General features: G+C 34.3%; 2 protein-coding genes across 5 annotated transcripts in view; one reads left to right on the top strand and one right to left on the bottom strand.

The window, feature by feature from the left end:
* Nucleotides 1–8,916, top strand: part of gas7b (growth arrest-specific 7b) — an 81,570-nt gene extending 72,654 nt beyond the window's left edge. For both annotated transcript variants that reach the window (XM_042508462.2, XM_088069642.1), the window contains exon 14: nucleotides 5,613–8,916. In XM_042508462.2, coding sequence (XP_042364396.2) covers nucleotides 5,613–5,726 — 114 coding nt within the window. In that variant the 3' untranslated portion in view covers nucleotides 5,727–8,916. The remainder of the gene's footprint in view (nucleotides 1–5,612) is intronic.
* Nucleotides 8,917–9,010: 94 nt separating this feature from the next.
* Nucleotides 9,011–12,724, bottom strand: part of LOC121959152 (putative uncharacterized protein MYH16) — a 69,030-nt gene continuing 65,316 nt past the window's right edge. For all 3 annotated transcript variants that reach the window (XM_088069640.1, XM_088069639.1, XM_088069641.1), the window contains exon 23: nucleotides 9,011–12,202. In XM_088069640.1, the coding sequence (XP_087925766.1) occupies nucleotides 12,053–12,202 (150 nt within the window). In that variant the 3' untranslated portion in view covers nucleotides 9,011–12,052. The remainder of the gene's footprint in view (nucleotides 12,203–12,724) is intronic.

Below are 12,724 nucleotides of genomic sequence, written 5' to 3'. Positions count from 1 at the left end.
GTGTATAGTATATTATGCAATAGTATAGTATTTTGTCCAAAATAGCACAAAAAAGTCATACTATAGTATGTCGTCTTAAATAGCATAAAAATGTCAAAGTATAGTATGTCGTCGAAAAAAGCATAAAAATGTAATACTTAATTAACTGAGTGCCAGTCCTATTCTGGCTTATGCCCTTGTGCTCAAATAAAAGAAGAAACTCTCTTTTTCGTCATGGAAAAAATTGCACCTTGTTCCATTCTTGATTTATCTGAAGTTGAATAGAGGCTAGTTTCATCAAAGAGAACACTTTTTTCTAGAAAGCTGAGAAAAATGCATTTTTGTGAAAGGGAGTCTGTCAAGCAAAACAGTGATTTGAATGTTATAATTTTGCCTTCAATGACATAAAAGGCATCTGAAAACCCACAAAATAGAACCGGAGTGCTATTCCATTATTCCTACCTGCAGTATTCATGCAACCGGGCCTGCTTTGAACACATTTCAAAGGAAACGCTTCGGACCCCACGGGACACTCAGTCAAGAGCATGGAGGGGGAGCCCAAGATCCATAAGAGTTTCTTCCAGCGTCAGCTGGCGAAACTGGTCACTTGACCCTCTCTGTTTTTTGGGGGCATTTTATGCCGATATTGAATTGATGTAGCTTCGTTGCTGTAGTCTGAATGACCTCCGTACAGATCACTCTGCTCTCTGATCCCGGCTACTCCACTTCATGCTTTGATCTACCGTCTTTTGTAGTAGTTATACTGTCATACTATACTATGTTGTTCAAAAAATCATAAAAATGTCATAGCAGTTCAAAAATTGATCAAAAAGTCAAAGTAAAGTATGTCATCCAAAAATTGATCAATACCTCCTAGTGTAGTATTTTGTGCAAAAAAATTTCAAAACCTCATAGTATAGTAAGCCGTCCATAAATTGATAAAAACGTCATAGTATAGCATGTTATCCAAAAATTGATCAAAACGTCATTCTATACTATGTCATTCAAAAAAATCATAACTATGTCGTAGTATAGTATGTCATTCATAAATTGATAAAAACACCACAGTATATGTCCTCCAAAAATTGATCAAAACGTCATAGTATAGTTTGTCGTCCAAAAATTTATATAAACATCATAGTATAATATGACATACAAAAATTGGTCAAAACACCATAGTATAGTATGTTGTCCATAAATTCATAAAAATGTCATAGGATAGTATGTCATTCAAAAATTGATCAAAATGTCTTAATTTAGTACGTCGTCCAAAAATTGATTAAAATGTCATAGTATAGTATGTCATCCAAAAATTGATCAATACGTCCTAGTATACTATTTCGTCCAAAAATGTATTAAAACCTCATAGTATAGTATGTCGTCCATTAATTGATAAAAACGTCATAGTATAGTATGTCATCCAAAAATTGATAATAACATCGCAGAATAATATATTGTCCAAAATTTGATCAAAATGTCATAGTATACTATGTCATTCAAAAAATTATAGAAATGTCATAGTATAGTATGTCGTCCATAAATTGATACTAACATCGCAGTATAATATGTTGTCCAAAAGTTAATCAAAAGTATAGTATGTCGTCCAAAAATTTATATAAACATCATAGTATAGAATGTTATCCAAAAATTGATCAATACATCATAGTATGGTATGTCGTCCAAAAATGTATCAAAACCTCATAGTATAATATGCCGTCCATAAATTGATAAAAACGTCATAGTTTAGTATGTCGTCCAAAAATGTATCAAAATGTTATACTATACTTGTCGTTCAAAAAAATCATAAAAACGTCATAGTATAGTATATAGTTGAAAAACTGATCAAAACATCAAAGTATAGTACATTGTTGAGAACTTGATCAAAAAGTCACAGTAAAGAACATTGTAGAAAATTGATAAAAATGTCATAGTATAGTAAGTCGACCAAAAATGTATATAAACATCATAGTTTAGTATGACTTTCAAAAATTTATCAAAACGTCATAGTATAGTATGTTGTCAATAAATTCATAAAAATGTCATAGTATAGTATGTTATTAAAAAATTGATCAATACGTCCTAATATAGTATTTTGTCCAAAAATGTATCAAAACCTCATAGTATAGTATGCCGTCCATTAATTGATAAAAACGTCATAGTATAGTATGTCGTCCAAAAATTTTTAACAAACATCATTGTATAGTATGACATTCAAAAATTGATCAAAATGTCATACGATACTATGTCGTTCAAAAAATCATAAAAATGTCATAGTATAGTATGTTGTCCAAAAGTTGATCAAAACGTCATAGTATAGTATTTTGTCCAAAAATGTATCAAAACCTCATAGTTTAGTATGCCCTCCATAAATTGATAAAAACATCATAGTATAGTATGTCTTCCAAAAACTGAACAGCACATACTATACTATGTCATTCAAAAAATCAGAATTATGTCATAGTATAGTATGTCATCCATAAATTGATAAAAACATCACAGTATAATATGTTGTCCAAAAATTTATCAAAACGTTATAGTATAGTATGTCCAAAAATTTTGACAAACATGAGTATAGTATGACATTCAAAAATTGATCAAAATGTCATAGTATACTATGTCGTTCAAAAAATTCTAGAAATGTCATAGTATAGTATGTCGTCCATAAATTGATAAAACATCACAGTATAATATGTTGTCCAAAAGTTGATCAAAATGTCATAGTATAGTATGTCCAAAAATTTATATAAATATCATAGTATAGTATGTCATCCAAAAATTGATCAAAATGTCATAGTATACTATGTTGTTCAAAAAATCATAGAAATGTCATAGTATAGTATGTCGTCCAAAAAAATGATCAAAACACCATGGTATGGTACATCGTTAAGAACTTGTTCAAAAAGTCACAGTATAGAACATCGTTAAAAAATTGATCAAAATGTCATAGTATAGTATGTCATCCAAAAATTGATCAATACATCATAGTATGGTATGTCGTCCAAAAATTTATCAAAACCTCATAGTATAATATGCCATCCATAAATTGATAAAAACGTCATAGTTTAGTATGTCGTCCAAAAATGTATCAAAATGTTATACTATACTATGTCGTTCAAAAAAATCATAAAAACGTCATAGTATAGTATATAGTTGAAAAACTGATCAAATCATTAAAGTATAGTACATTGTTGAGAACTTGATCAAAAAGTCACAGTAAAGAACATTGTAAAAAATTGATCAAAATGTCATAGTATAGTATGTCGTCCAAAATTTTTTACAAACATCATTGTATATTATGTAGTTCAAAAATTGATCAAAATGTCATACTATAGTATATTGTTAAAAAAATTATAAAAATGTCAAAGTATAGTATGTCATCCAAAAATCAACCAAAACATCATACTATTACTAAAAATGTCATAGTATAGTACATCAACCAAAAATTTATATAAACATCATAGTTTAGTATGACATTCAAAAATTGATCAAACATCATACTATACTATGTCGTTCAAAAATTGATGTCATTAAATAAAAAAATTATAAAAATGTCAAAGTATAGTATGTTGTCCAAAAATTGATCAAAACATCAAAGTATAGTACATTGTTAAGAACTTGATCAAAAAGTCATAGCATAGAACATCGTAAAAAATTGATCAAAAAGTCATAGTCTAGTATGTCGTCCAAGAATTGATCAAAACATCATAGTATGGTATGTCGTCCAAAAACTGATCAAAAACTCTTGTAAGACTCTTGTCCCTAACGCTATCACTGCTTTGTTCGGTGTGCTTCCCCCTCCACTCAATCTCTCTTCCACCAGTAAGGATATGATTGCATTTACAGCTCTGTTAGCTAGGAGACTGATGTAGTTAAAGTGGAAATCCTCAGATTCGCCCACCTATGCAAGCTGGGTAGAAGAGGTGCTGTATTTTCTTAAACTGGAAAAAATTAGGATGACCTTGTCTGGGACTCAGCCTGCCAAAGTATTTTGAACTGAACACAACGGTCTTGCTTTTGATAGTTCCCATTTATTTTCCTGTTTGTGTTTGTATAGTCATTTTATTTATTTATTTAATTTTTGTTTGTTGTTTGTTTTTAAATTATGATGCTATTACCACTAATATGTGTTTAATGATGTACTTTCAATGTCAATCTCAATTCTGTGCTTCTTTTATGGGGTATGTACCTGGTCAGAAATACTACTACTACTACTACTACTCCTACTAATAATAATAATAATAATAGTTTATCTAATTAATGATTGTAACCGCAGGTGTATGGCTTTGTGGAAAATCAATATACAAAAACAACCCAACTAATTTGATCAAGAAGTCATAGTATAGTATATTGTCCAAAAATTGATCAAAATCTTATGGTATCATATATCTTTCAAAAAAAATCCCAAATATTTCATAGTATAGTGTGTCGCCCAAAAACTGATAAGAACGTTATAGTATAGTATGTCGTTCAAAAAATCATAAAAACGTCAGACTAGTATGTCAACCAAAAACAGTAAAAACTGTCATACTATAGCATGTCATCCAAAAATTTATCAAAATGTCATAGTATACTATACTATCTTGTTCAAAAACTGATAAAAACATCACAGTATAGTATGTCATCCAAACATTCATTAATACTTCATGGTATAGTTTAGCGTTCAAAAAAACATCATGGTATGTCGTTAAAAATGTCCAAAATACTATATTATGTCATCAAGAATGGCATACAATCGTTTTGGTATAGTATGCCATCCAAAATTACATAAAAACATCATGGTATTATATGTCATGCAAAATGGCACATAAAAGGTCATAGTATCATCCAAAAATCCATGAATTCACAGGATAGTACGTCTTCAAAAATAGTTTTTGACTAAAATGACCCAAATGTCATCCAAAATAGGATAAAAAAGCCATAGTATAGCAAGTCATTAAAAATGTCATCATACAGCACTTTTCAATAAACATTATTGAAAAGAAATTCCAGTACAGTGCACAATAAATTCAGTGTAGTTTGTCACAATAGTGAGAAAATGACAAAAAAAATTGTACAGTATGTGATAAACAATTCCATTTTATAGTATGTAACAAAAATGACATACGTCATAGTATAGTATGTCCACAATGACAAAAAGAGTGATGTCACAAAAAATACAAAGTCAGAACATAGTATGTCACAAAAATGACCAAAAAAAGTCATGTTTTTAAAAAAAAAACCAAAAACAGTCTTATGTCAATGTGTCATAGGCCATAGTATGGTTTGTCATAAAATGGAAGAAGAATTATAGTACAGCATGTTAAAAAATCTCATAGCATTGTACACATAAAAAAGTGACTGTAAATTATACATCCAATGTCAGCCTTGACAGCTGAGACTCAGCAGCTACATGTGACGTGATACAGTGTCTTATGACACAACCATGATGACGTGCACAAGTTACTTTATATTAAACTTTAGCACGTATTGTACATGAAGAAATCAACAAAATTCCCTTCATGTGAGAACATTCAAATTGAACACCCAACTTCCACCAGCAGAGGGAACTCAAGAGTCACAGTGCAAGCCCACTGACCAAAGTAAACCTGTGATATGACCTGAGCTCAAACCTCCACTGTTCTTCCTTCATCCAGACGATGGAGCCGGTGGACCAGCTGCTGCAGTGTGTGGACCCGGCCAAAGACCGAGAGCTGTGGGTGCAGGAGAATAAGACTGGAGAGATCAGGCCAGTGGACATAGAGATCTGACCTTAGTGTTGTTAGACTGCTCTGCACATGAACACTTTTCCCCTCTGGCTAAGAGGCTGTAACGCCTGAGGACTGACTGGGAGATGAAAACTGTGCTGGGGTCTCCCCCCCTGCCCCCCCTACTGATCCACTTGTGACTCCTAACAGACTGAGGGATGATCAATCAGCACTCACTGACTCCATCAGCAACCTGCTGAGGATGATGTCAGTATTTGGGGAGTATTGCTAAGTGATGAATGAAGATGTCAGATAGTGACAGGTCGTGGTTTTCTGTTATGCAAGCTGATGCTCAGCTGAGACGGCGCAGGGATACGGAAACTTTGAGTGTGAATTGTGCGGCAGATGAAGAAGCAAACAGTGAACATTTAACACCTGTAAATGTTGAATAGCTTTATGTCACGCAGCAGTGTAACACTGCAGTTTGTATGTGCTTTTGCTCTGTGATGTCATTCTCTGAAGCCACAGGTGTGTTGACACACGTAACTGAAGTACTGCAAGTTGTTGGCAAAAAATATTTACCAGATGCTGCTAAGCAAACTGCATTCTGACCTAAGAGTGATATTACTGTGGACCAGAATAAGACTAAAGTATTTTAATACTAATTTCCACTGGGTGCAGGTATTGACTGTTTGCTAAGCCCCGCCTCCCACTTTTTTACAGTTGCTATGCCTGTCAAATGTACAGTTCCCACATGGCACATATAAAGTTTGCAAAAAGTAAACAATTATATTTTTGAATCAATAGGTCATTGGTTTGATACAGGAGTAAACAAACGTAGCTTATTTCTGGATTTTGTTGGCTAAAGTTACAGCTGTCGCTAGCAGACTTCTTGGCGCTAAATTACTGCTAATGCTAAAACTCTCTCCATCTGCTTTTTAAAAGTTTCCAATTTGTTTAAAATTTCTTTTAATTCTGTTAAGGGATTAAATGTTAAAAGGTCACACACATGGTTTCACAAAGAAGTAAATAAATATATCTTATTATTTCTAGATTTTGTTAGCTTAAGTGACAGCTGTTGCTAGCAGACTAGTTTTGGTAGTAATTAGCTTGTGTAAGCTAATGCTACAACTGTCCAACAGCCTTTCTAAAGTTTCCAATTTGTTAAAAAACTAAAATCTGTTAAGGGGTTTTAAAATGGCCATACACATGGTTTCACACAGAAGTAAACGGATGTAGGTTGTTATTTTTTGATTTTTTAGCTTTAGTTACAACTGTACAGCAGACTTTTTTGGTGGTAATCTGCTTTTGTAGGCTAATGCTAATGCTAAAACTCTCTCCAGCTGCCTTTTAAAAGATTCCAATTTGTTTAAAACATAGAAATCTATTAAGGGTTCTTAAAATGGCTACATACATGGTTTCACACAGAGGTAAACAAATGTAGCTCATCATTTCTGGCTTTTGTTGGCTAAAGTTATAGCTGTTGCTAGCAGAATTTTTTGGTGATAATTTGCTTGTGTAAGCTAATGCTAAAACTCTGTCCAGGTGCCTTGTAGAAGTTTCCAATCTGATTAAAAAACTAGAAATCTGTTCAGGGGTCTTAAATGGCCACATACATGACGTTAAAAGACTTTGACTTAGCTAACAGGTTTAAGATGAAGTCTTGACCTTCAGCTAGCTTGCCCTAGCACTATAATCAAAAATGTAATTAGAATGGGATTTGTTCTAATATAGGTTTGGTATGCTATTGATAGATTTTTTTCAGTATGCTTTACTTTCATGAGAGAAAGATAGGTGAATCAGAAATAACCTCAGAGTTTGGCCAAATAACATATTTAGCTGGATATTTTGGAGTGTTAACTTTCTCAAAACACATAAAGAGCAGGACACAGCTGCTAATGATAGCTCTTAACTCTGAGATACAGGGTTCCCACCGTCATGGAAAATCTGAAAATAAAAATAATCATTATTTGCAGCTCTACATGCAGTGGATGTTCTTGAACAGGTTTTTTTAAAATTTATTTTTAATGTAACTTCAAAAATCATAATATGGTTCCCACACATTTTTGTGGACAAAGTGTAAAAACATTAATTATGATTAACAAAATGTCACACATGGATGTAAACTAGAGATACATTAAGTCAACAGCTACAGAAAAAAAATTTGCAGTTATATTACATTACCTAGAAAAAAAATTCCCCAACTTAGGGCAGCCTCTAGCTCACCTGCTAGAGCGTGCGCCCCATATGCCGAGGCCTTTGCAGCTGCTCGTGTTCGATTCCAGCCGGTGGCCCTCTGCTGCACGTCATTCCTCATCTCTCTCCCACATTTCCTGTCATCCTACAGCTGTCCTATCAATAAAGGGATAAATCCCCCCAAAATAATCTTTAAAACTTTTGACTTTGCCAAAACTTTTTATGATTTTTACTAATTCCATGACTTTTCCAGGTCTGAATATTGTGATTGTGAAATTCCATGCCCTTTTCAGGTTTTCCATGACTGTGGAAACCCTGAGAGTATTGCTATTATTAGTTTATACAAAGAAATCCAAAGTTTGACAGGCCTGCTGAGCTGATTGTCAGTAAATTACCATTTTCGGACTCGATCGAGGTTTAACAAACAGTCAATAGTTTTGTGACTAAAATCACAAATGTGGCCACACTTTTTTACATCCACAAAACAAGTCAGAAATTTTAAAATGAATCATTCCCACCTGTGATTTACTTCATTCCTATCAAGAATTACAAATCTGCCAGTTGCACTTTATATCCAGATGATTTTTAGTAAATATACTGTAAGTTGCTGTTCATATGAAAAGTATTCTAAAGAGAGCTTGTTACAAATGTTATGACTAATGGAAGTAGAGTGTTTTGGGAGCCTGGTGTAAATATATGAGATGTGTGATATGCAATGAAAGGAGGCGGCCGAATCAAGGATGTAAAATACAGTAAATAGTCTCACACAGAGACACCAGATACAAAAGTTTGGCACTGATAATATATGGAACATGCGATGTGTTTTATATGCAACAGAAACAACAACCCTCTTACTTATTCTATAGTTTTGGAAATTCAGTGTCAGTGCTGCCGCCTGCAGAAGCTACATGTTGTACAAAATGCTCTTTCACAGCCTCGTCTTGTCTGGTATTACTGCTCAGTTTTACTCGACTGTTGACAGAAGAGTGTTCAGATGCTTTTGTACATTAACAGCTAGGTTGGATTTTTCATTAATAAAATGAAAATATGTATCTTATGTCGTAAAATGCTCCTTTCCTGGTTTTTTTCTTTTTTTTTTTTTTGCTTTCCGAATTTTGTTTATGTTTAACCACAAAATGGATAAAGGCATATTTAATACATGAAAAAAAAGGAATTTATTTCCTAAAAAACATTTAAACATTCAACAATAAAGTGATTTGGTCGAGCCACGTTACAGGTTTAGGAAGCGATAATAAAGAAATAAGTTCAGAGATACATTTGGACTTTGCCAGACAGGTAAGGTAAAATATAATGACTTTGCTTTTGTTATTGTTGACCTAAAATATCTCATGTATTGATGGCACCTTGTTGCATATTTCACTTGGTAACACTTTATAATGATGATTGGTTTGAAGTCATTTATAAGCCATTTAATTAGGAACAAATCATTTATTTATATATATATTTATATATTTAAATCTATTTTATATTTAAATAGTTTAACTGGTCTGACTGTACACATATTAGCTTCTGCTAAAACTGACGGTGTATATCCAAAGATTTTTACGCATCTTTCTGGGGGGGTAGGAAATATTGGCTACATACAGTAACATGTATAACTGTAGATTATAAATGTTGTGTTCTTTGGAGGAAGGGCATGTAAGGGTTAAGTGAACTGTAAGGAATCAACAAAAGCTAATCTGCTAGCCTAGCCTTGTTTAAAATACTAGATATTTGCTGGCCTCATAGCTGCTCTAACTAGTAAAAAAATATTACAAAAGTAACTAGTCTTGAACCTACAGAATAAGATGCTTTCTTTGAAGGTGACCTCTCCCTCCAGCCTGTAGCAGCTGAAAACAATAACTAGCTTACAGCTGAGGTCAGCTGGCACGAGCGGCAGTTTAAGCTTCACTTTGTTGTTGAGTGAAGGTGAGCCATTATTAAATTTACTGTTAATTATTCAGTGCTGTCAAACGAAAATTCAATAAATTGCTATTAAACACATTTTTAATTGTACTTTTAAAATGAGATTATTTTGCATTTTAAAACAGTTCTGAAATCTTTATAAACAAAGTGAATCAATTCTTAGTGTTTTGATTGAGAATCAAATGAATGCACAGATCTTGACTTTTAGATTGAGGTTGTCTCTGGTTTCTTTCAAATCAGAGGCTGCACTGCTACGATAGAGCGGTCTTCAGAGGTCAAAGTGCTTATTCTGTCTAATACAGTCCTTGTCAACCTGAGGACGCTCACTAGACTCCGAAGTTGACTGGTCTGCAGTCAGTTACCATGTAGCAGGGCTGTAGTTAACTTTGATTAAGTTTCATCCTCAGATCTGTGGTAATACTTCAAAGTGTTTTGCTGTTATTTTAATTCCATTTGACATAAAGAGTATTTTTTACTTTTGACTTATCAACTGAGCCGTTTTTTAAAGCGAATTATTATATTATTATATATTATTATTATTATTATTATTATTATTATTATTTTCAATAAGTGCAACAGCGAGAAGCACGAAGCAACTGCAGCGGCTTGACTGGTGTGTGTCCAAAGTACAAAACAGCAGCACAGGACCTTTATGTTTAGACCTAAATCACACTGCTGTTAACATATTAACACTGACATCGCTACTAATTATTAATGACCCAATATTTATTATAATAATACTTATGTTGATTTAGCCTTAGTATTTCATGATTTGAAGAGAGAGAACACTGTCTGGACAGTTTATCACTGTACACTATTTAGAAATGATGAATAGTTTATGGTTACGATTAAAAACATTTTTTTTTTTTTTACGAAATATTTAAAAATTTAAATAAATGATTTGTCAATAATGTTCATAATTAATTAAAGACTATTAAATGACTTCAAATTGGTTGTAATAAAGTGCTGCCTATGAGGATTTTACAGTAAACAGTACAGTTCTGTTTTTAATGTTTTTTATGGTGGCTGACAAGGGCAAAGGCACAACAGCAGCCCATAATATTTCACTAGGAGAAACATGCTGCAGCTTCAGACACAGTAACAATTAAAAAATTAATGCAGAAATCCAAATAAATACATCAGAAACATGCTGCAAATGTGGAAAAACATGCTGCTGAACGCCAAAACAAATCAATTAACTGCAAACACTCAACAAATACTTATCAGGGTCTCCCAAACAACCGTATATTTGGGGCAGCCTGCCACTTTTAAAACACTGCTGCCACTAATTGATTTTCTATTTTTGGAGCTGGAAGGTTTATTAGGAGCGCTGCTGAATTACATATACCATTTGGTTATTTACAGCACCACACTCTCGGCGCACAGAGCGTACTTAGATGGAGCAGCAGAACATCAGACACACTGAAAGTCAAACTGTTCATTCTGCTGAGTCTAAAAGTTTGCTTTCACACACAGCAGCTGCTCCTCTCATCCATCTATCCGATCTGATCAGCTCTGAACAGATTCACAGATCAATTATCCACCTCGTGAGTAATAAAGTGCTGCTGAGGAGAAAAGATTTCAAGGAGAGCTCCGCCTGTGCTGTGTACACGTACCACTAAAAAACTCTAAATCTACAGAGGGGACACTGAATAAAACAAGGGGGCACGTGCATTCAAAAGTCAGCTACTGCCACACGGACTCTGCACAAAAACATATTAAATCACATGTAACGGAAAAACGCTGGACGTTCAGTTAAAAATGCAATTGGGGAGCACAAGTGAAACAAGTGAAACATGCTGCAGATAAAAAATGTGCTGTTTCCACTGTTGTATTTGTTTCCATAAGCATTTCTGGATTGGCATTGTTTCTGAAGCTGAGGCACGTTTCTCTATATGGAAATGTTTTGGGTCATTGTAGCGCGTTGGCCCTCACCGGGAACCATCGTTTTTACAGAAATATGACATGAAGAAGCAGATTTAAACATTTGCTGGATTAAAGCTGGAATGTGTTCTTAAAGCTGTGATCTTACAGACTGCGGTCGTTACAAAGAGGAAGGAATGGGTACACTGTAGAAAAGTCCAGTGGGTATGTACAGTCGACACAAACAGGTTACGCACATTTAAGGTTTAAGGTCTGAATGTGTCGAGAAACTGCAGTTTCAGCCGCTCTGTTTCACTTCTTCAAAGGACATTTGAGTCGGTGTGATGTGGCACCTGGAGTGTTGCAGCTGAATTGCTGACTGTGATGACGTCACTGCGGGGTTTCTAATCAACCATGAGCTTCTTAAGAGAGTTGAGATACGCCGGGATGAGGGAGCTGACCGACTCGTCATCGTTGAGGATCTTCTCTCCTCGGCCCTCTGAGCCCACAGAGCTGGGTGACCGGACCAGGCCGGGGTACGGAGTGCTGTAACCCTGGTGGATCAAAGGCAGAGTCATTATTCAGAGCAAACACAGAATTACATCAAATCTCAAAAAGCAGTGTAATCTGGGGCTCAGTTGGGAGAGCCGGCGCCGGGTTCGAGTCCGGCTTTGGCCCTTTGCTGCATGTCATCCCTTCTCTCCCTCCCCCTTTCACGCTAGATCTGTCCTATCAAATAAAGCCCCAAAAATATATCTTTAAAAACAATAAACTGAGTTGATTTTAAAGTAAAATTTTAAGTCAAATAATTTTCTTAAATGGTAGTGATCCAATATACAAATGTTACTAATGTACTACCTACCATAACTGAATAATTTAGCAGTAATTTGACCACGCAGAACACGGGAGCTGCTTGTGTTCAGACACATAAGAAAGGACTGTCTGACAGCACGGATCAGCGATGAAAATACTTCTAAATGTACTGTATGATTAAACTAATATTGGACTTTTTGTCGGTACTTCAGCCTGCTTCTCCAAACTGGTGGTGCACCAGCTGTCTTTTTAGGTAATACACA

Source organism: Plectropomus leopardus, chromosome 19 (assembly GCF_026936395.1).
Source record: "Plectropomus leopardus strain MGB_pleo_1.0 chromosome 19, ASM2693639v1, whole genome shotgun sequence".
Classification (NCBI taxonomy): domain Eukaryota; kingdom Metazoa; phylum Chordata; class Actinopteri; order Perciformes; family Serranidae; genus Plectropomus; species Plectropomus leopardus.
The sequence above is the reverse complement of the archived record's forward strand: the minus strand, read 5'-3'. Positions and strand labels throughout refer to the sequence as shown.